Genomic DNA, 23,264 nt, shown 5'->3' on the forward strand with positions numbered 1-23,264 from the left:
ATGGACTGGTTGGATCTCCTTGCAATCCAAGGGATTCTCAAGAGTCTTCTCCAACACCACAGTTCAAAGGCATCAATTCTTCAGCACTTAGCTTTCTTTATAGTCCAGCTCTCACATCCATACATGACTACTGGAAAAACCACAGCCTTGACTTAGACAGACCTTTGTTGACAAAGTAATGTGCTGTCTAGGTTGGTCATAACTTTTCTTCCAAGGAGTAAGCGTCTTTTATTTTCATGACTGCAATCACCATCTGCAGTGATTTTGGAGCCCCCCAAAATTAAGTCTGTTACTGTTTCCACTGTTTCCCCATCTATTTCCCATGAAGTGATGGGACCTGATGCCATGATCTTAGTTTTCTGAATGTTGAGCTTTAAGTCAACTTTTTCACTCTCCTCTTTCACTTTCATCAAGAGGCTCTTTAGTTCTTCACTTTCTGCCATAAAGGTGGTGTCATCTGCATATCTGAGGTTATTGATATTTCTCCCCCCTAATCTTGATTCCAGCTTGTGCTTCATCCAGCCCAGTGTTTCTCATGATGTATTCTGCATATAAGTTAAATAAGCACGGTGACAATATACAGCCTTGACGTACTCCTTTCCCAATTTGGAACCAGTCTGTTGTTCCATGTCCAGTTTCTAACTGTTGCTTCCTGACCTTCAAACAGATTTCTCAAGAGGTAGGTCAGGTGGTCTGGTATTCCCATCTCTTGAAGAATTTTCCACAGTTTATTGTGATCCACACAGTCAAAGGCTTTGGTATAGTCAATAAAGCAGAAATAAATGTTTTCCTGGAACTCTCTTGCTTTTTCAATGATCCAGTGGATGTTGGCAATTTGATCTCCGGTTCCTCTGCCTTTTCTAAAACCAGCTTGAACATCAGGAAGTTCACGGTTCACATATTGCTGAAGTCTGGCTTGGAGAATTTTGAGTATTACTTTACTAGCATGTGAGATGAATGCAATTGTGTGGTAGTTTGAGCATTCTTTGGCATTGCCTTTCTTAGGAATTAGAATGAAAACTGACCTTTTCCAGTCCTGTGGCCACTGCTGAGTTTTCCAAATTTGCTGGCATACTGAATGTAGTACTTTCACAGCATCATCTTTTAGGATTTGAAATAGCTCAACTGGGATTCCATCACCTCCACTAGCTTTGTTCGTAGTGATGCTTCCTAAGGCCCACTCGACTTTGCATTCCAGGATATCTGGCTCTAGGTGAGTGATCACACCATCATGATTATCTTGGTCATGAAGATCTTTTTTGTACAGTTCTTCTGTGTATTCTTGCCACCTCTTCTTAATATCTTCTGCTTCTGTTAGGTCCATACCATTTCTGTCCTTTATTGAGCCCATCTTTGTATACATGCTGATATTTTAACACTCCTTATGACTACAACCTACAGAATATTATCCATTTTTTTTCTAAAGCCAAGTAACAACCCTTCCTAACCCCCTAATTTTAAGGTTCTCTGAATTAACCAGACACAAAGAATTATTTGCACTGTGAAGCCTTGAGAAAAAATGAGAAGGAAATTCATCAAAAACAAGCTAAAGCAATACTGAAGGAGAACAAAGGGAAGTAAGTGTATAAAATTCAGTCTCTATCAAAGATAACGCACATCCACAAAGCCACCTTCAGGACCCCACTGGGTGCCCGCTTGTTCTGCAGCACTTTCACGCCAGACGCCTGCAGAGCACACAGCCCACCTCCAAGGTCAGCTTCTCCAAGAGGCCAACTCTAACCACACAGAACAATCACAAGCTGGTCCATCTACCCCCATCACTTTTAATCCCCCTTTCATGTTCTATTTCTCTTCCACTGAAGTTACCACAAAATATTACAAAGTGTTTTTATTGTCGGTCTTCCTCTCCTCCCCAATAAAATGTTAAGCCCCCAAAAGGCAGAGATTTTTGTCTGTTTTGTTCACTGATGCATCCTCAGTGGCTAGAAGAGTGCTTAGAACATAGTAGGCACTCAGGAAATGTTGAATGAATGACGATGAACAATGAATACACAAGTGTATATATACAATGAACACACTCAAAGCAATATATTTTTGGTTCCCACTGGACATCAGGTAAGACTAAACTTTAATTAGCAAAGAGGTCATGTAAATAAACAGGCACACAGGGATACAGATCCCTACATTTCTCCATCCACCGTCTCCCACACTAACACGTAATTACCTGCATCTCCCAATGGAGCATAGAGCAATGGGGTCCCCCACCACGGCAACCAGGGACTGTGCTCTTGTGATGGCGGTGTTGAGGAGCTTGTAGTTAGACAAAAAGCCATAATCCAAGTCCTCTGTGGAGTCTTCTAGCAGCTGCTCCTTCTTTTTAATTGGTGTCTGTTTATGTTTACAAGTATGCCTTGTACGTACTGTGCTAAGAAACAAAACTCTGAATTGCTTTCCTACAACAAAAGAAAAGAGGACTGTTATTCTGAACCAGTGATCTAATAAGAGAATTTCATTGTTAAAATGTTACTGCTGAATAACCGGTGCTGTTAAGGACGTGGAGAAGCTGGAACTCTCGTCCCTGTAGGTAGAAACGTAAAGTGGTATGTGAAGACATACAGGAAACAGTACGGCAGTTTCTGAAAAATCAAACACAGAATTAACATATGACGCAGAAATTCCACTTCTGGAAATAATTTCCAAAATAACTGAAAGAACTGACACCAGGAGGAAGCCTGGACAGCCCAGTCTATACCCTTTACCCCAGGTTCTTTATTACGTTAGCATATCTATCCCTCATTCTGTGACAAGCCTCCACATATGTGAGTACAGTTTTAGCGTCAATTCTTAGTACTTTCTTCTCCAGGCCAAACAATAATAGTTCTTTCAAGCATTTCTGACTCCACATGCAGGTTCTAGACCACTAACCAGGCTAGGTCTTCTCTGGATGCTTCCTGGTTTACTAGCAGTATTCTTCCTAAAACGCACACCCAAATTCTGCGTCATCTGAACGCACGGTACAGTGGAGCTATTCCCCCCATCCCCACCATAATTTAGAAATTATTATTGGATACTCCCATGGAACCTAATATTGTACTTGGCTTCTCCGGCACTCACATTATAGTGCTGCTTTACTTACTTAAATGCACAAATTTCATAGCAACTAATCACATGAAAATTTTTAAGAGTTGCTTTATTCACTTAGGAAAATTTGGATAAAGAACAAACTATGCCTTTAATAAGCTATGCCTATGCCTTGCTTGACAGGTGCAAGTTTTAAAAAATCTTTATGAACAGATAAAATCTTTAGTTCTTGGATACATTATAATGACAATAAGTGCTGGACGCCACTGTGACTGTAACTATAGCACACATATTCACACAGTTATAGCCACAGAAGAAGTCAATTTGTTCATACTTCTTTTATTCAGATACAAAAAATTAATAAGCATGTAAATGAGCTCAACATTTAATTGCCAATGTTGGCATTAAAGAACTTGATGTGAAATGAATACACAAATGCTTGTCCAGAAATCTTGAAATCTAAATATCAGAAGTGCACATACTTTGAAATTTAAGCATTTGAATAACCAATTCATTTCAATTAATAGTTACCTTGAACATTGAGCACCCTTTCTACGTTAACGTCAGATAACCTCTTTTTTCGAAGTTCGGCGCGTATCCTGAACACCTGGTCTGCATATGGAGTCACCACACCAATACTGCCATCATCCAACTTGCCCCACGCTACTGGCCACTTCCTTCTCAGCTCTTCTACTCGCTCCACCACTTCAAATACCTTTAAATAAGCATACACATAGACATATTAAAGGCATCAAAAAAATACGGTAACTGAAATAGATGTACAAATGATCCCATATCAGCAAATGTCAGTTTAAAACAACCTCTAAACAGGAGTACTGCTTTGCTGATATGAACACAGGGAGAATAAAAAATTTTTATTTACATTTCGAGCAGTCAATTTCTACAATAGTGCACCCAGTGAGAACATGGAAAGCAGAGAAAATGTGTCTGGCAGTTGGCCCCCACCCTTTGCCTCACCTCCATTCCTATATGAGGACAGGTTTGAGTTCCTACCTGGAGAGAAGGGCATGAAGCTGGCAACCCCACTGGGGAAACAGGGAAGCATGTTCCCACATCACTAGCATTTCTCAGTCCATCTCTGCAGGTCAAGCCAATGAAACCACCAGACTCCCAGAGTCAGGGCCTCCCATCAGGTCTCAGCAGTACAAGGGCTAACACCACCTCCATCCCCACTGACAACTCAACAGAGCAGCCAATTTGGCAAAACTAATACAATTATGTTCAGTTTAAAAATTAAATAAAAATTAAAAAAAAAAATACTAAAAAAAAAAAAAACCAAAAAACAAAACAGAGCAGCCGAGAGCTGGGGGCGCCAAACTGCAGCTGGGATGAGCACACACCTGGACAGAGGGACTGATGTTCAGCAGTCACTGCCTTCCAGCAGCTCAACTTCACCCAGGCCACTTCAGGACCAGTGCAACCAAGCCATACCACATTTCACCCATTTGAATTTTTCAGACCCCACTTACTGAATCATAACATGGCTTTTAGTGTAGTTCAATCTACTTTAACTCAATGAATTGATCAGTTTCAATGCTTGGCACAATAGGTGATAAAATGATTAATAAAACAGGTTCCTTGTCTGCTAAAAGATCACTGTATATTTAGAAAATAGTGTCCTAGTTTAAAATGGATATATAAGGCAAGCTCAATAGAGGGTCAGGCAAGAGTCTAAGGGGAGAGGAAGGACATAATTTTTAATATATTTTAAATACATTATTTATTCACTATTTGTCAGTAACATCTATCCAAATTTATAAGAGTGACTATACAAAAATCTGATAGTTTTATTCCTTTTAAGAACTTGAGGATTATTGGCCAGGATGCAGCTCCCACTTGCAGATATAAATTCAAATGAATGACAGAGGAATAGCCTCCAGTCGTCCTATTGCTATAATGAAATAGCAGCAAGTGAAACAAAGACTGTCTAAGGACTGGTGAGCCCGCTGGATTGCAAACAGCACGCTCTCACCACAAGCATGAGGAAGGCGGGTCCGAGTCTCCACAACAAGGAGCAAGGGCAAGCTATCTCGCCCAATGCATTAGGTGTGGTGGTGTGTGAACGGTGGGGCCACAGCTCTGCTGACCACCTCTACACACTGTCCCCCGACTAAGCAACACAACCATTTCGTCTCTCCCCTGCCCTTTACATCGTAAGCAGCAGAAAACTGCAGTCAAAATACACAGACTTGGAATGCTTTGAGGATTTGGGGAGCCTCTCTCCTAGACAGACTCTACCAAGCTCATCAAGGTTAACAGATAATCATCTAAAGTCTCTGGAGATTAATCAAAGAGTTCACAAGAAACTGAGAAGCACTGTTTCAACAAAACCTACAGGAAGTCAGAGTGCAGAGTGGAAGGCTGGGCACTCAGGCCCGGGACTGCACCCACTCTCCACAGAAGAGTCTCAAGGACCACGTCAGCGGCCGAGGGGCAGCCCCATCTGCTCGTGCTCCCTGGACTGAAAGAGCTACTCCAGGCGGCTTGGGCAGCAGTGGAACATCAGAGATCTCCTTTTCCCAGCAACGTGCAGCAGAAGGCCTGTGAACAATTAGCAGCACTTGGGCAGCACCTCCTTCTCCTCCCCTTCCCGAGCCCTGGTCTGCAGCGAGGACCTGAGTGGATGGTAGGCGAGGCTGGTGGCCTTCTCTGCTCAGACAGGACATGTCACAGGAGAGCTGATCGGGTGAGCCCGGCAGCCAGGTGGCAGCTGCCACCTCCTGCAGCTTCCGAGGACAGAAGACCCACTCTGTAGACTCAGCAGCCAACAGACAACAGCAGACCTTGCCTCCCAGCTCTGGGCTGCAGAGGGCCCACTCTCCGGGACAGTAGCTCCTGGACGGCAGCACAGATTCTACACACGTGACACTCAGAGCTCCTTCTGCAGGACAACGCAGTGAGATGGCCGAAGAGCAAGTCCACACCTTCCTGCAGCAACTGTGCGAGTTCTGCCCTGGAGATCAGAGCGAACCTCACAAGGCAGTGCCCTCTGTCCTACCGAGGGCCCAGCTTCAGCTGGACCGCACTGCAGAGCGCCTGATGCCTCGGGGAGATGAGAAGTGAAATAATGGAGACGAAGAGTGCACCAGAGGGTGCCAACAATAGATCTGAGCTGGTAGAAAAACAGACTAGCAAACAAAAACATTCAGATAGAGATCGTGTGATTTGAAGGCAGAGCGGGGATGGAAAAAAAGACAAAGCCTCAGAGAAACATGGAACACCATTAAGTTCACCAACATACTGGGAGACCCAGAAGAGATAGAAAAGAGCAGAAAAAAAATTCAAAGAAATAATGGCTAAAATTTTTCCAAATTTGATGAAAAACTATAATCAACACATCAAGTTCAATGAACTTCAAGTAAGATAAATGCAAAGGGATCCACAACCAGACATACCATGGTCAACATGGTGGGAGTCACAGACAAAAGCAAGTCCTTGAAAACAGCAACAACAAAAAAACTCATCATCTACAAAGAACACCAACAAGATTAACAGATGACTTCTCATCAGAAACAATGATGGCAATAAAGCAGTAGGAAAGCATATTTCAGTGTGCTGAAAGAACTCAAACTATAATCTAATATCCAGCAAAACTACTTTCCAAAAATGAAGGCAAAATAAAGACATTCCCAGAAAAACAAAAACTGAAAGATTTCCTTACTAGCAGACGTGCCCTAAAAGAAACACTAAAATTCTTCAGGCTGAAAGCAAGTGACTCTAGACAGTAATTCCAATCAACACAAACAAAGCATACTGCTAAACTCAATTACATGGTTAATTATAAAAGATGGTAAAACAGTGTATTTATTCTCCTTTCTCATTTTAACTGACTTTCCAGCCAGCATTTTCCAACCTGAGTGCAAAAGTAATAAAGGAAATCTTTAGAGCTATCTGTCAATATTTCAAACGTAAAGAAAAGTTTACCTTTTCCTAAAATTAACTGGCACAGACTAATTAAAATGCCAAGTTGCTTTGCTTCTGGCTAGGATTTTACCAAATGGGTGCTGTCAATTTTCTTGTACTGACTTCTAACTCCAGGCCTCTGATCAATTTTAAAAGGGAAAGATGAATTATTATTACATAATAAAAGCCATTTCTCTATAAATAAAATGAGTAAAGCATGGGACTCAAGGGAGGAGATAGAGATAGACATCACAGATCAAGAATCATTCCCCTAGTGACCAACCACGCACACTGCCTCCCCTAGGCTTCCTGAAGTCCAGAACTCCACTCCATGTGACAGCCAGAAACAAACCTCAGGGTCTCTGGTCTGAGACCCTGAAGACACCAGGGTTTTTGTCTGCTGCCTGATCTGACCCCTCATACTATCCACATTTTCTCTAAACTTAAAAAGTCAGAACTGTAAGAGAACCATATAAGTTGTAGCACATAATGGGTTGGCGACGTCGTCATCCGTGTGACCTCTTGGAGCACAGGACTCTTGTCAAGTCTTACACATTTAAAGTTGATACCTGATTCAAGCGTGCACTATAAAATGTGATCATAGTCCTTTTTAGATGGCTAACAATAATAACCTATATGAAAACACTGACTTTTAAATTAAGCTCTGTACTTCGGCATAAGACAGAATGTAAACCAAAATTTTTGTTTCCCACGGGAGATTTATCTTAACAAATCAATGTTACACAAAAAAGAATAAACCTTCATACCGTTTTTATGTAAATCAAGTCAACACATGATAAAATATCAAACCAAATTTTAAATAAACGCTTAATAAGACCAGACTTGCTGACTGCAAAAATGTTGGCAATTTGCAAGAACTAAGGTACCTCTGCATTATTATAAAAAGCTGTGCTATTTTTCTCCTGTACATCTTCCCCTCGTGCTGTAAAGAAGGTTAGTGGATAGAACTCCTTGTGTGCTGGTTGCTTTCCACTGGCCATCAGCTTGCCCTCATAGAAGAGCTCAGAGGTGTAACTGCAGAAAAAGACCAAAATAAATAAATAAGTAAAAAGCAACTGAGCTCCAAAATTAATTTTACCCATAAGAAACAAAATTTATCAGTCAAATCTAATGTTGCTGTATGCCCATGGTTAATTTTAATCCAAACATCTAATATCCATGATGCTACGATTTCCTCCAAAATTAACCACAGCAATACAAACACTGTAGGCTCCTGGTATACCACCGCTATATGAACTGACCTGGGGAAGGCATGAAGCCAGATACAGAAAGAAAAGAAGAAATAATGACAGTTCAATTCTAAATGAGAATGTTGCTCCATAAGGAAATTTGCTAGCTGTTATGGTTCTCTACACTAAAATTATTTTAAACGCGTATTTTGATTCATGTGGCTCATATACTTTTGCAAACAAAGATCTATAGACGCTGAAACAACACACACAGCTGAGGGTCATTCCACCTTCAACAGTAAAATGAATGCTCTTCACTGAGGGAGGCGCTGCCTAGTACTCGATCCATCACTGACTGCAGCCAACGACCGGCAACAATAAACGAGTCACGTGTTGAGATAAAGATAAAAGCCATAGTTAAATCTAAATTTATTTTTCTCCCTCCTGTTGCTTTCACAGAAACCTAAAAATGATTTTCCCACGACCGCCATAATCAATATTATTAAATTACACTAAATTTGAAAAAGTCTTAAGTTTTGGTGGTGATAGGGGTTCGTCTGGATGAGACTGGAGGGTACTCTGGCCTGTGGCTATTCAGTGAGCTACTGCTCAAGATACTTTCACTTTCAATGATGCACGCTCTACTTAACAGAAACCTTTTAAAACTTTTGTTACTAATTTCATGGCTTTCCTTCCTTCCTTCCTCCCTCCCATCCTTCCTTTCTTCAAAACAGATTCCTCGCGTAACACAACCAGACACATATTCATAAACCATTGTGCAGTCTGTCAATGCGTTTGCTTATTCTATCATGTAGTTTTACATACACATTATGTATTCACTCACAGAAAAAGGTGTTATAGCTAGCAGAAACTGAAGATTTGCCTCCAGAACAGCCCTGCTATAGAAAATTACAGCCAACTCTTACTGCTGCTGCTGCTAAGTTGCTTTAGTCATGTCTGACTCTGTGCGACCCCATGGACTACAGTCCACCAGGCTCCCCTGTCCATGGGATTTTCCAGGCAAGAGTACTGGGGTGGGTTGCCATTGCCTTCTCCAAGCGAACTCTTATGGTGTAACTTTTACGGACATAAAATTAAAAATAATTTGCAACACTAGGGATGCCATGTAGCTCTGCTGGGAATAACCTGTCCCTGGGACAGCGCTGTGCTCAGTCACCTCCCACCAGGCCACAGACAGCGCGCCAGAGCCAGCAGCTCACACCTACTTGATGATAGCTTCGTGGGAACGGTAGTTCTCGCACAGGAGGATCCTACAGGGAAACTCGGCAGGGTAGTGCTCATAGAGCCGATCAAGTAACGACACGTGAAGGTTCCTCTCCCTGGCAAACTCGCTGTAAACAAAAGGACTGAGCTGTAACAGATAAACACATGGGAGAAAATTTAACTAAATATACAAATAGTATTCTTATTAACATACTTATAAAAAAATCCACCATGCTGAACTTCTGATCTACTAAATCTCAGCATGCTGAATGTTGCAATAAGCAGAGTCAAACATATATTCTAGGAAAAACTTTACTACTATAAATAATGAGGCTAAGTTTTCCAACTTTTCCTTCCAGTATGTCAACACTAACCTTGAGTTTCTGTATCCAGGTTAATAAAGGACTTCTCAGACTTAATAATAAATAGCTACTACCTTAGTAATTTTAGGAATGTGACCCATTGTATCACTGGTGGAGTCAAACGACTGTTTCACTAAAATTAATCAACTATTTCAAATGGTAAGCTGGCAACATATACAGCCTATGACTAAAAAACTTCTTTTTAATAATTAGCAGAAAGCCATATTTATCTCGTAAAGCGTAACGAACCATTCTCGACTATAACTTAGACGCTAAGAACAAAAACTAAACTACTTCTGGCAAAGCAATAAACAGAATTTGTTCCTCTACATTCAATTCTTTCCTAAAGGTCTGGACAACTACAATACTCTATGCGTTCGATCAATCAACTGTGACAAAAGAGAAAGAACCTTAATTTGCATCTTTGTAAAACTGATATTTTATTAGAAAAACTGTAATTCTCTTTCATATATAGGTATTAATAAGATCAGAAAAGTTCCTTGAGATTTTGACTCATTTTTTATTTTAATTTCCCATGTAATGAAAAATTTAAGGCTTCAGGAAAACAAACGTTGGGGACAGGAACTGGGGAATCATAGGGAGCATGATTTAAATTTATTCAGTAAAGAAAAGAATCAAATATTCCTACTGTAGAGACCTGAAATTCAAATTAACAAACATGAAAATGGTAACACTGATAACTTTATTCATTCTACTCTCCATCCAAAGGAAATAAAGTGGTAGGGTAGCAATTTTCCTTCAGAAATACCAACATTTTTCACTATTAGTACAGAAACATTTAAAGTACTTGAACTGAAACGCATGGCACAATTTCATAGGATGCTTTAGAAAACAAACAAGATATGAAACATCAAAACCTAACACAAACTCCTTCTGATGCACTGCCTTGGAAGGACCTACCTGCATGTGGTCGCCAGCCAGGACAACCCGCGTGTGTCTAGTCGCTAGTGCCAGAGGCATGATGGTTTCACACTCCATGGCCTGGGCAGCCTCGTCTAACAAGATGTGAGTAAAAAACCCTACAAGGCACAGGGCAAACACAGGACAGCCATTACAGCAGCGATAAAGGGAGGAAGTCCTGTTTTCTCTGCTAAGGAAAGAATTCAGAGGCCTAATTTAAGAGTTCTGAGTGCTTTAATGCCAATTCTAGATTTAGAAGCCTGTACGTACATTTCAGTCATTATTTAGAAAACAGAAGTTGAAAAGAATAACTATTTTACTCAATAATAGACAATAAATGGCACCTGGACCTCCTGGCCTCCAGACTAACAAGTTCCATCACTGCATGTGAAAGAGTCTTTAGAGTTCAAGATAGCAGCTGCTGCTGATGCTAAGTCGCTTCAGTCGTGTCCGACTCTGTGCAACCCCATAGACGGCAGCCCACTAGGCTCCCCTGTCCCTGGGATTCTCCAGGCAAGAATACTGAAGTGGGTTGCCATTTCCTTCTCCAATGCATGAAAGTGAAAAGTGAAAGTGAAGTCGCTCAGTCCTGTCTGACTCTTCGCAACCCCATGGACTGCAGCCTACCAGGCTCCTCCGTCCATGGGATTTTCCAGGCAAGAGTACTGGAGTGGGGTGCCACTGCCTTCTCTGCAAGATAGCAGCTCTCACCACAAAGAAAAGCTAGCAATGAGACAGTGACAGGCCCAAGTCCTTTCACTGTTTATTTGCTAAAACACCAAAAATAAAACAATGGTAGTTCATGAGTAACTTTAGCTTAAACATACGTATTAGACATACGATAAAGAATATCATACCCAAAATCTAATATAAAAGAGAAAGTTATAATCCATCTTTGACCAAAAACAAAGGTTATCTATTAGCAAATTCACTATTTTGATTATTTAGGTTTATTTTGTGTGTGTGTGTCTGTGTGTGTGTGTGTATGTGCGTGTGTGTGTGTACAGACAGATTATATATAATTTTTTAGTCTAAGAACCTATCCTGGTTGGAAAAAAAATAAATCACCAGTCTGAAAAAAAATGATACAACAAGCATCAAAAATGTACATTATCAAATATTCCCCAGATGCAAACATCCCAGGCCTGGCTCACTGCTGTCGCTCACACTGCACACAGGAATCTGTGGACAGGGTGAGGAACCTGTGCCCTTTCCTAAGGGGGAGCAGAGTGGGAATCTCCCTGCTGTCTCGACGTGCAGGAGTAAACGCTGCTCCCGCCGCCAGCTCCGAGCTGGGGGCCCTGCTTTCACTCCACAGCAGAGAACACAAACGCTTTCTCAACAGAACGGCTTGCTATAAACGCTCTAGGTTATTTAGCCTCCTGTGAGTTGGCCCAAGAACCTAACCTCTATTTCTCTGAATAGCAATGAGTTCCCAACAGTCTGTTTATACAGCTTTCTATGCAACTTGTTTCTAGGTTGGAAACTTTCTAAATCTTACTGACGGACAGGAATCACCAGCACCACTACCTTCATCGTGGTCTATTCAAATAAATGGCTGTGCTGACAATACAAGTATCAGTAACTGTTGTCTGTTTAATGACAGTGGCCCAAGCATGACGTGGACACATGCGATTTTCTCCCTGTTTAGGAGAACTTGTGCTTTTTGTTCTATAAGAATAATTAAAAGATGTCTATGTAACTACAGGATCGAATTGGAAAAACTGAAACTAGTGAAAAAAATCTACTGTTTCTGTTAGATAACTTTTTAATTAAATATAGTTAGGCTTAAATCAGGAATTGAATAAATCCTGAAATTGTTATACTACAGCTTAAGCTAGTAAAAGAAACCTAAATTAGTCAAACTGATTTAGCCTGGGCCTTGGTTGTCTAGCGTCTAAAATAACCCTCCATGAGTTGACATGAGAATTAAAGTATAAACAATGCCAAAAACAAATCAGGTAGCTGACTTCCAATAAATGTACTACACTCTTGCTCTTCAAAGCCATTCTTTACTCTTCACAAAACTATACTGTTTAGGAGGTTTGGGTATTTAATTTACGTGGCAAATATGCAGAGTATAATCATAAAGTAATGAGACTGATTGTTAAATAAACATACCAAAATTTACATTGCAAATAAGTGTTGTTCCATCAAAGAAGTCAGTTGAGAGGAAATATAACTCATTCCAATGGATGCAGCCACTGTTCAAAACATTTTTGAAACTCTGCTTTTGTAACTGCCCTCACCAGCCAGCTATGAGCTGCGTGCACAAGAAAAATAAGTCTCATTACATGAGAGGCACGTCTCTCTCTCTCTCTTTTTTTATACCCCTAATGGTATTGCTCAGTTTGATAACCTACCTTATTTACCAGACATGTCTCCAAAAGATTCTGAAGCTTTTCTAAAATTAAATCTACCTTCAAAACAGAAAGTTTGGCCATTGTTCATTTTTTAAGATAAACAGAGGTTTACCAAGGGCCTCCAGGTGCCTATGCCCTGGGCCAGGTGCCAGGAATACTAGGGGAAGGGAACTGTCTCTGCCTTTCAGAAACGGAGAAGAACTTGGTACTGGCTCTGAAAGCAATTCCAAAAGGAGAGAGCAAAAACGGGTTGAGCAATGTCGACAACCGTAATATTAGAACAAGAAATGAATGTCCTTCCAAAGCAACTATCTTAAAGTGACACACATTCTGATGGTTAAGCTTTGCCATATTTATCAGAACTTTTTGTTACCTTATATCTGTACTTTCTATATTTGATTTTACATAGTTCCTATAATTAAATATAATAATCTTAATAGTATGTCAAAAAAACTATCCTAATTGTTGTCTCTACACTGTATTAATGCACAAGTATTTTAAAATTATATACTTGAGAAAACTGTAAAAAAAAAAGCTGTCCAACTTTGAATTTCTCACGTGATCAATATTAAATACCATCTGATCAATCAGAGAACAAGACAAAGTAACAGCCACTGAAATGTCTGAAGCAGGGATGGGTAATGCTTTCTGTGTGAAGGCCAACAGTGACGTCTCAGGCCCCAGCCGTGCATCTGTCGCGACTATTCAGCTCCGCTGCTGAAGCACAGAGGCGTCCGAAGAAAATATAGGGAGTGAGTGGGCACGACTGTGTTCCATCCGATAAAACTTTATTCACTAAGACAGTAGGCCAGATATGGCCCACACGCCAACGCCTGGTCTAAACTGAACGCAGAAGCCCTGTGCAGTCACTCTTTGTGGGTCTGGAGTCAGCATACCAGGTTCGAGGTCCAGCTGGCAGAGGTACTGGGAAGTGTTCAATGTAACAACCACCACTCGGTGTTTCAGAATATCTTCTTTCTGTGGCATCTGAAAGGTGGAATGTGCGCTTGAGATCAAACAGTACTGATGCACAACTGGGTGGACAGTCTTCACCCAGCGGTTTCTGAAATATACCCTATAAAAGAAGATAACATGTCCTGTTTATACTTATCTACATCTTACTGTATCTAATTATCAAAATACTGAGAGTATCATTTTAAGACAACACCTGGAATTTAACAAATAAATCTGATAACTGTTATCAGTCTACTGGATTAGAATTTAACATACAATGGTGACTTCCCCCAGAATGAAGCAGAAAGTACATACACTATGATAGGAAAAATATCAAATGATTTTAAGCGTTCAGATTAATTTTACAACAGAATGACACAAAGGGTTTCATAAGCATTGGTTTTCTTTTTAATTGAAAACATTTCCAATTACTTTTTTCCCTGGAATATCTTACAAAAATAACATTTTAATTATCTATGCTAATAAAAAACAATGAATTGCATACTTACAAGAGATTTCAAAAGTTACTTGCATTTTCACTTTAGAATACAGTCTTACACCTATATTTAAGCAGATCTTTATCTAACGTTCTGGAGATTTAAAAATAAATTTAAATTCTGGACAACCAGAAAATCTTAAAAGCATCTCTTCTATTAATTGCAAAACAAAAATATAAATAGGACTCATGCAACAGATTACTAAGATGGTATAGAAACATCTCATCCACCTTCTTCCCGTCTCTTAACTCACACCATCACAAAGATCCACTGGGTACCTATCCACTACAGCCCAGTACAGAGGCAAATCACATGGCTTGCAAGCTTTCATAAAGACTTTGGGTTTACTGTGATTTTAACTGAAAGCCATAGGAGAGTTGTAACAAGGCACATGTCATGTGACATGACTTATGTTGTTAAAGGACTGCTCTGTTTCTGTAGACAGAATACACCGTTCCGGAGGCAGGGAAGACGGCTGGACAGCGGGGTGCCGGTAAACGCTGCACAGTCAGCTCTCAGGCGCAGGGGGCACGGCCTGATCTGTGCTATAAACCTCGCTATCAGGGCCCATTTCAAGCTACCAACATGATGTTACTGAACATGAACCTGGGCAGACATGCACATGACTGGCTCTCACAAACCAGCACGAGCGGCTCCACCACACCACAGACTACGAGAGGCAGGGGCAGGGACCACAGCAGGGAGGCCCGTTAGGAGGCTACGCTAAGGACCTGGATAAGAGAAACCAAATGTGTGAAGCAGGGTGGTAACAACAGAGACGTGAAAGTGGTCAGATGCACTGTACACTGAGAGGAGCACTAACAGGATTACTGATATACCAGATGTGGCATTTAAGAGAAAGGTGATTCCATGGCTTTGAAACTAGATGCATGGCAGTGGTGATGAAACGGAAGAACAAGTCTGGGGTGGGAACTGAGAATTCAGTCTTGACTATATTTAGTAGCAGACACCCAAGTAGAGATATCCAGTAAGCAAAGGCACTTGTAAGGGTGGAGAATGCCCTAGATGAGAAAACACAATAGAGTTAAACCTGAAGACTAGAAGAGCTCGCCTGGAGAACAGAGTAGTTAGAAAGGAAACTAGCTGGAAGAATGGTCAAGGGACCATCTTGACAAGCAGAGACTGGGCAAGGAGAGGCGCAGGGGGGAGACCAGGCAACGGAGAGGCGCAGCGGGGAGACCGGGCAATGGAGAGGCGTCAGGGAAGACTGGGCAATGGAGAGGCGCAGTGGGGAGACTGGGCAATGGAGAGGCACAGAGGGGAAACCGGGCAACGGAGAGGCGCAGGGAGGAGACCAGGCAACGGAGAGGCGCAGGGGGGAGACCGGGCAACGGAGAGGCGCAGGGGGGAGACCGGGCAACGGAGAGGCGCAGGGGGGAGACCGGGCAACGGAGAGGCGCAGGGGGGAGACCGGGCAACGGAGAGGCGCAGGGGGGAGACCGGGCAACGGAGAGGCGCAGGGGGGAGACCGGGCAACGGAGAGGCGCAGGGGGGAGACCGGGCAACGGAGAGGCGCAGGGGGGAGACCAGGCAATGGAGAGGCACAGGGGGGAGACCGGGCAACGGAGAGGTGCAGGGGGGAGACTGGGAAACAGCAGTCAATGAAGCAGGAGAGAACTCAGGAGATGGTGGGGTCCGGTCAGGGAACGTACACTGCCATGGCAGTAAATTGTGCGGGCATTTTCCGGGCCCATCAAGTCACCTGCAGTGGCACCTCACTCTCTGGCTGCGTCCTTCCTGAAATGCCCTCTTCTCCCAGCTGCCAGGACTCAGCCTCCCCTGTTCTCCTTCCTCCTGTTCCCCCTGCTGGGGTTTCTCAAGGCTGAGTCTTTAGCGCTCTCCCCTATCATCCCAGGCCCAAGCCTTCAATTACTACCAATGACCACCCTGATGACTCCTCTCTTCAGCCATGACCTCACCTCAGCTCCAGGATGCATATCTAACTATTTGACAGCTGTCTCTTCTAGAATGTTTCAAAGGCAGTTCAAATGTAATACGTACGAACGCTAATCTCATGATCTTCTAAAATGTGTTCTAACCCTCCTTGAAACAATTAAAATTGGTTGTCCTTTTTTTTTAAGCAAAGCAAAAAAGAAAAAAGGATTTAATAAATGTCCCTAATTTATAATTATAATAGAGGAAAGTAAAGTAATGTATTTTAAAAACATTACTATGATAGGAAGGACTGTGAAAGTAACCAATATCATTCCTAAAAGATGTAAAAATCTTAAACATGTTTTAGGCTTTAATAAAAAATATTTAAGATCAGCGAGTCAGAATTTATTTTTAAATATATGAAAAACCTAATTTTACAAATTATCTGAATAAAAACACTTACAAATTATAACTCCATTAATATTAACTTCAGTGTGTGTATTTAAGCATATAAATTACCAGAAATTAAACTCGAAAATGTTAGTATTTATCTCTGACTGGTAAGATTACAGATAATCTTTATTTTCTTCTTTATGTTTTTCTATATCTTCTTAAATGAACACTTCATTATAAAACTGAAAAAGTAGTTTTCAAATTATTTATCCGATCTAACTCCAGGCACTGCTTCTTCCTCAAAGACAGAACAAAAATAGAAGCTCTGAGCCTCAACACTGACTTTCTGTAGTTACCCCGGAAAGTGTCCTCAAAGCTGAAGCTAGTGAGAATACAAAGTTTGATCATCAGCCCTCTTTCCTGAAAAATACAAGTTAGTCTAGGGCTAACTTTAAAAGACTTAAATCTTTTCTCAGTACTTTCATTTTGTGAAACATCTAAGGCAGACACCATCTAGAAGATCATTTAAAACACACCCAACAACATTTTTCACCCACTCCAGTGTTCTTGCCTGGAGAATCCCAGGGACGGAGGAGACTGCTGGGCTACCGTCTATGGGGTTGCACAGAGTCGGACACAACTGACATGACTTAGCAGCAGCAGCAGCAGCAGCAGCATTTTTCAAAACTGGAGAACTGACACTTCCAAGTTCATAGTATAAAATGTAAAAGTGATACCAACTAAGTAATTTACATATTTTTAGAAACAAACTGTCTGCACATCCCACAAGAATTATAATGAAATTTAAAGCAAAAGACTGGTAATATATTATTTCAACTCACTGAAATTTTATTTATGTATTCTATACATATGTAATGAATACCCCCAAAATATTATTACTTAAGATACTACAGAATCAGAAAGATCTGATCTATTTATTTAAAAATCTTTATAAAATAATATTTCATATCTGTCCAGGAAACACTACCTTTCTCCACAGATAGCCTTTATGTAATACGTAAGAACTCGGCCAGAATCAGATACTGATCTTCAGAACCATATATAGAAACAAGCTATGTTTTCCTTTCTATTCCATTTTAAAATCTTCTAACAAAGTAGCAAGTAAACACTGAAACTAAATGTCATTAAAGTAGATTCTAAAACCTCCATTCCTAAATAATTTAAGGTCCTGCTGCTGCTGCTGCTAAGTCACTTAAGTCGTGTCTGACTCTGTGTGACCCCATGGACTGCAGCCCACCAGGCTCCCCCGTCCCTGGGATTCTCCAGGCAAGAACACTGGAGTGGGTTGCCATTTCCTTCTCCAATGCATGAAAGTGAAAAGTCACTATGGAGAACAGTGTGGAGATTCCTTTAAAAACTGGAAATAGAACTGCCTTATGATCCAGCAATCCCACTGCTGGGCATACACACTGAGGAAACCAGAAAGGAAAGAGACACATGTACCCCAATGTTCATCGCAGCACTGTTTATAATAGCCAGGACATGGAAGCAACCTAGATGTCCATCAGCAGATGAATGGATAAGAAAGCTGTGGTACATATACACAATGGAGTATTACTCAGCCATTAAAAAGAATTCATTTGAATCAGTTCTAATGAGGTGGATGAAACTGGAGCCTATTATACAGAGTGAAGTAAGCCAGAAGGAAAAACACCAATACAGTATACTAACACATATATATGGAATTTAGAAAGATGATAACAATAACCCTGTGTACGAGACAGCAAAAGAGACACTGATGTATGGAACAGTCTTATGGACTCTGTGGGAGAGGGAGAGGGTGGGAAGATTTGGGAGAATGGCATTGAAACATGTAAAATATCATGTATGAAACGAGATGCCAGTCCAGGTTCAATGCACAATATTGGATGCTTGGGGCTAGTGCACTGGGATGACCCAGAGGGATGGTATGGGGAGGGAGGAGGGAGGAGGGTTCAGGATGGGGAGCACATGTATACCTGTGATGGATTCATTTTGATATTTGGCAAAACTAATACAATTATGTAAAGTTTAAAAATAAAATTAAAAAAAAAAAAAAAAAGAAGTTACTCTCTAAGAAAAAAAAAAAAAGAAAGTGAAAAGTGAAAGTGAAAGTGAAGTCGAGTCCGACTCTGTGCGACCCCGCCAGGCTCCCCCGTCCATGGGATTCTCCAGGCGAGAGGACTGGAGTGGGGTGCCACTGCCTTCTCTGATTTAAGGTCGTGAGTGGGTGCTAAGTCGTTTCAGTTGTGTCTGACACTGTGACATCATAAACTGTAGCCCGCCAGGCTTCTCTGTCCAGTGGAATTCTCCAGGCAAGAATACTGGAATAGGTTGCCTTGCCCTCCTCTAGGGCATCTTCCTGACCCAGGGAGTGAAACTGTATGGCTCCTGCATTGGCAGGCGGGTTTTTTTTTTTTTTTTACCACTAGTGCCACCTGGGTGGAGAAGGCGATGGCACCCCACTCCGGTCCTCTTCCCTGGAAAATCCCATAGACGGAGGAGCCTGGTGGGCTGCAGTCCATGGGGTCGCGAAGAGTTGGACACGACTGAGAGACTTTGCTTTCACTTTTCCCTTTCACGCATTGGAGAAGGAAACGGCAGCCCACTCCAGTGTTCTTGCCTGGAGAATCCCAGGGACGGGGAGCCTGGTGGGCTGCCGTCTCTGGGGTCGCACAGAGTCGGACACGACTGAAGGGACTTAGCAGCAGCAGCAGCGCCACCTGGGAAGCCCAATTTAAGCTCAACTCCTGATAACTATAGAATTTTATATGTTTTAACCCTAAGTGTGCATATTTAAACACATTCACTGCTTTCACTGCTTCCTCTCTATGGCCGTTCTCTCCCTTTATCGCGTGTGCTAGGCCCCCTCTAAACTATAGGGTGAGAGGCAAGGTTGTCAGTGTCACTTTTACTCCACAGACAACACATCTTCAAGGTCATATGTGGACAACGAGTGTCCCCTGGTGTCCTCTCCCCTGAATCCTGGGACAACTCAGACAAAGCTGATCTCCCCAGAGTGCTCAGCCATTCTAATTTTCTCTATTCTAGCTCCCACACCTCTCATATTTGTTGTCCATTAGGAATATCATTAATTAATCTCACGTAATATGATTATTGGGCTTCCCAGGTGGCTCAGACAGTAAAGAATCTGCCTGCAATACAGGAGACCAGATTCAATCCCTGGATCGGGACGATCCCCTGGAGGAGGAAATGGCAACCAACTCCAATATTCTTGCCTGGAGAATTCCATGGCGGGAATTGAGAATTTCCGGTGGGCTAAAGTCCACGGGGTCGCAAAGAGTTGGAAATGACTGAGCAACTAACACTCGCTATAACAGATGGTCCTAAGAAACTCTAACATTTCAATGTACTAACTTTTCTAGGAAACACATTCACAAGTCAACATCTTTCCTCAACATAAAACTATGGTGAAAATATAAGACCACATAAAGAAAATAAATGGGGAGGCCAAGCCTTTTCTTATTTTATTCCACTTACTAAATGAAATAACATGAAATTTTTATTTAAATAAATTTAAGTATCTTTTGCCAGAGGGCAAGTTTCTGTACTTGGGCCACCCTACTGGAATATGTCGGATTATAACTCATCAAACATAATTTTACACAGGAAAAGCCAAACACAATGCTAGTCAATTAATGGATTTCAGTGTTTATCACCAACAGCTGTCATGCCCCCAAGGCCAAATGACCTATGGTGCGTCAGCCAAGAGTGGAGGGGCCTTCACCCCACTATTTCCAAGCCGAGTACAATGATAAGTCAGACTGTCACACTTCCTACATAACACACATATACAAACACACAGACATAAGCACACACACAAGCTCTACCAACAATAAAATCTCTTCTCTCCACTGAAGTAAGAACACGCATAGCAAAAATGCTATTGCTAACTCAATTTCACTTATGAGCTAAAAAAGATTAGAATATGAAGCAAACTAGTTACTGATTAATTTATCCACTGGTAGATACCACATTTTCATTTATAGTGATTGTATGCATGTGATATTTTCTTATCAAATAAAACTGAATTTTACTTAAAATAATGATCTCTTCTCTCATCCGTCTTGAGAGTAGGAACAGCACAGCATAAACGCCTGTGCTAACAGGCCAGGCCACTTTCTTCTCTTTTGTTCTTCTTCATGGAATTGTTACCTCATTCAAATGGCTTTGCTTATGGTTATTAAAGAATTAAATAGTGTAACCTCATTTTTCCATGCCTATGCTCAGCTAGAAATAAAAAGTTAGTGCATTATGATTCAAAAGTGTGGTTAGAAATTAATTTTTAAACAATAATTGTATTTGAACAACACAGGGCATGACATATTAGTTTGTAAAATGGCAAAACTAAATATTAATTCATATAACAATGAAAGCAAATGGTATAATAAATAACCATTTAATGACTCTTTATTGTTTTCTGAAGAAAAGGATTTTATTCCCCCACAATCCTGTATTTAAGAACATTTCATATCCATACACACTTAGAGGACCCACATTAACCTAGAATTTTCTTTGACAGTTTATCTCTTAAATGATAGCAAAGAGTTGTAAACACCAGTCAGTTACATTTTGTTGCAGCAATCACTTCAATTTCAAGCTTCTCTAATGTATAGTGACTATTAAATTACCTGCATGATCACAGTCAAAATTTTATTTCCATACTGAACTATCACTGCATGACTACTCTGCCATGCAAAATATACTACAAATTTAATTAAAATTGGTATAATCATAAATGTATTATTTTGTCATAGTAGTTTTTAGAGGAACACATCAAAACTGGCTTAGATTGTAACAACATTTCTTTACATACAAAACTTAAAAAAGGATGTCTTTCTCTTAATGTTTAAGAAATGAATGGTCAAAGATTTTAAAACTTTTCCTTAAATAGTTTCTTCAAAAGGCATAACCTCCAAATGCCAATGCATAGTTAAAGATTTTGGTTTTCTCAATGTTACTGAAATCTTAATAGACACCTTTTCTTAAGAATAATAAAGTATGATACAGATACATAATAAGCCTTAAAAAAATACCTGAGAGGTCTTGCCTGGGGATTGCCTGCTTCTACATATGGATGTAAATAATCCTTTATGTAGAGATCAGCAGCACTATTAGAATGGGTGCAAATGAGAATCCTGCTGAAATAAATGGTGCAAATAAAAAGAATGATACAACACAAAAGTATTCAAGCAGTATAACACCAAAAAAAAAGCAGTGGCCATTTTAATATAATACATTTCCCTCAACCTACTCAGTAACCTCTAACATATTCAATTACTCTTTTAGGCAATTATTCTTAAAGCTTAATTACTCTCTAAGCTGTAAAGGAGAAAACTTCCCCCAAATTATTTTTAAATCATATAAAATTACTTTTTAAAAACCCAACCCTTTTAACTCTAATATTTATCACAACTCTTAGCAGACTCAGCATTTTGATGACTATTTAAAAGCTACTATTCTCTATGTTACCAATTTTTTAAAACAAGATGTTTTCAGAAAATTCAAATTTTAGTGCTCTGGGGTCCGAGTGTGGGCTCTTTTGGGGTCTTTTTATAATTTTATTTTTAAAATCTTTACAAGCAAGATGAAAACTGTCTTGCTAGCCCTTGCTCTGTTTTCACAACAAGGACACGAGCTGTGCCCTGCTGATGAGGTCAGAGCACAGGCACGGCCATCTTACCTGGTCTCCTGTTGCTGGAGAATGTGCTTGACGGCCTGAGCTAGAGTGAATGTTTTGCCCGTCCCGTATGGGCCGATGATGAGGACAGGAGGCAACTGTATTGAAAGTGGGGTGGTAATGGCCAGAACAGCCTCTTTCTGTTTTGCATTTAGCCGAGGATCCAACTGTTCGTCCCATTGCCTAAAGAAAATTAAAATCTAAGTTATTTTAAACATAACACGACATATAGGTATCCTGAATTTCAATGAACCATTAAAAATACGGAAATAACACAGCACCTGTAACACCAAATGCTTATTCTAAAACTACGTCAAACTCCCCAGGGACTTCCCTGGTGGTCCAGTGGCTAAGACTCTGAGCTCCCAGTGCAGGGGGCCCAGGTTCGATCCCTGGTCAGGGAGCTAGATCCCACATGCTACAACTAAGACCCAGAGCAGCCAAATAAATAAATAAAATTAAAAAAAAAAAAAAATTCCCCAAACAGAGTCAGTACAGGGTATTTTACTATGATGATCAGAATTCACCTGTAGTCATCTTGTCCTTTCCAGGCACACAAGACTCTGATCACTAACCTGAAGACATCACAACACACTTCTAGTCGAGCTGCTGCCATGTCTACAAACAGTAACAGTAATGTCTCAAAAATGTACTTTCCCTCTTCCATAAAAGCACCAGAAAACTTTTTTTCTGGTAATAACGTATTAGCAGTTTCTTTGCATAGCAAATTAAATGCCAAAGGAAAACTAATTTTTAAATTCTAAACCACTGCAAGATTTCTCAGTAAAATCTAAAAC

The 23,264-nt window shown here is 40.8% G+C and overlaps 1 protein-coding gene across 12 annotated transcripts in view; it reads right to left on the minus strand.

Annotated features, from left to right (window-relative positions):
- Nucleotides 1-23,264, minus strand: part of HELZ (helicase with zinc finger) — a 147,046-nt gene that overhangs the window by 51,425 nt on the left and 72,357 nt on the right. For 9 of the 12 annotated variants that reach the window (XM_061393073.1, XM_061393069.1, XM_061393078.1 and 6 more), the window contains 8 exons: nt 22,471-22,650; nt 21,824-21,928; nt 13,923-14,101; nt 10,664-10,782; nt 9,383-9,528; nt 7,854-8,001; nt 3,574-3,757; nt 2,186-2,414 (listed from right to left, as the gene is read on the minus strand). In XM_061393073.1, coding sequence (XP_061249057.1) covers nt 2,186-2,414; nt 3,574-3,757; nt 7,854-8,001; nt 9,383-9,528; nt 10,664-10,782; nt 13,923-14,101; nt 21,824-21,928; nt 22,471-22,650 — 1,290 coding nt within the window. The remainder of the gene's footprint in view (nt 1-2,185; nt 2,415-3,573; nt 3,758-7,853; nt 8,002-9,382; nt 9,529-10,663; nt 10,783-13,922; nt 14,102-21,823; nt 21,929-22,470; nt 22,651-23,264) is intronic. The other 3 variants (XM_061393076.1, XM_061393075.1, XM_061393077.1) reach the window with 1 other exon arrangement.

This window comes from Bos javanicus, chromosome 19 (genome assembly GCF_032452875.1).
Source record: "Bos javanicus breed banteng chromosome 19, ARS-OSU_banteng_1.0, whole genome shotgun sequence".
NCBI classification, from domain to species: Eukaryota; Metazoa; Chordata; class Mammalia; order Artiodactyla; family Bovidae; genus Bos; species Bos javanicus.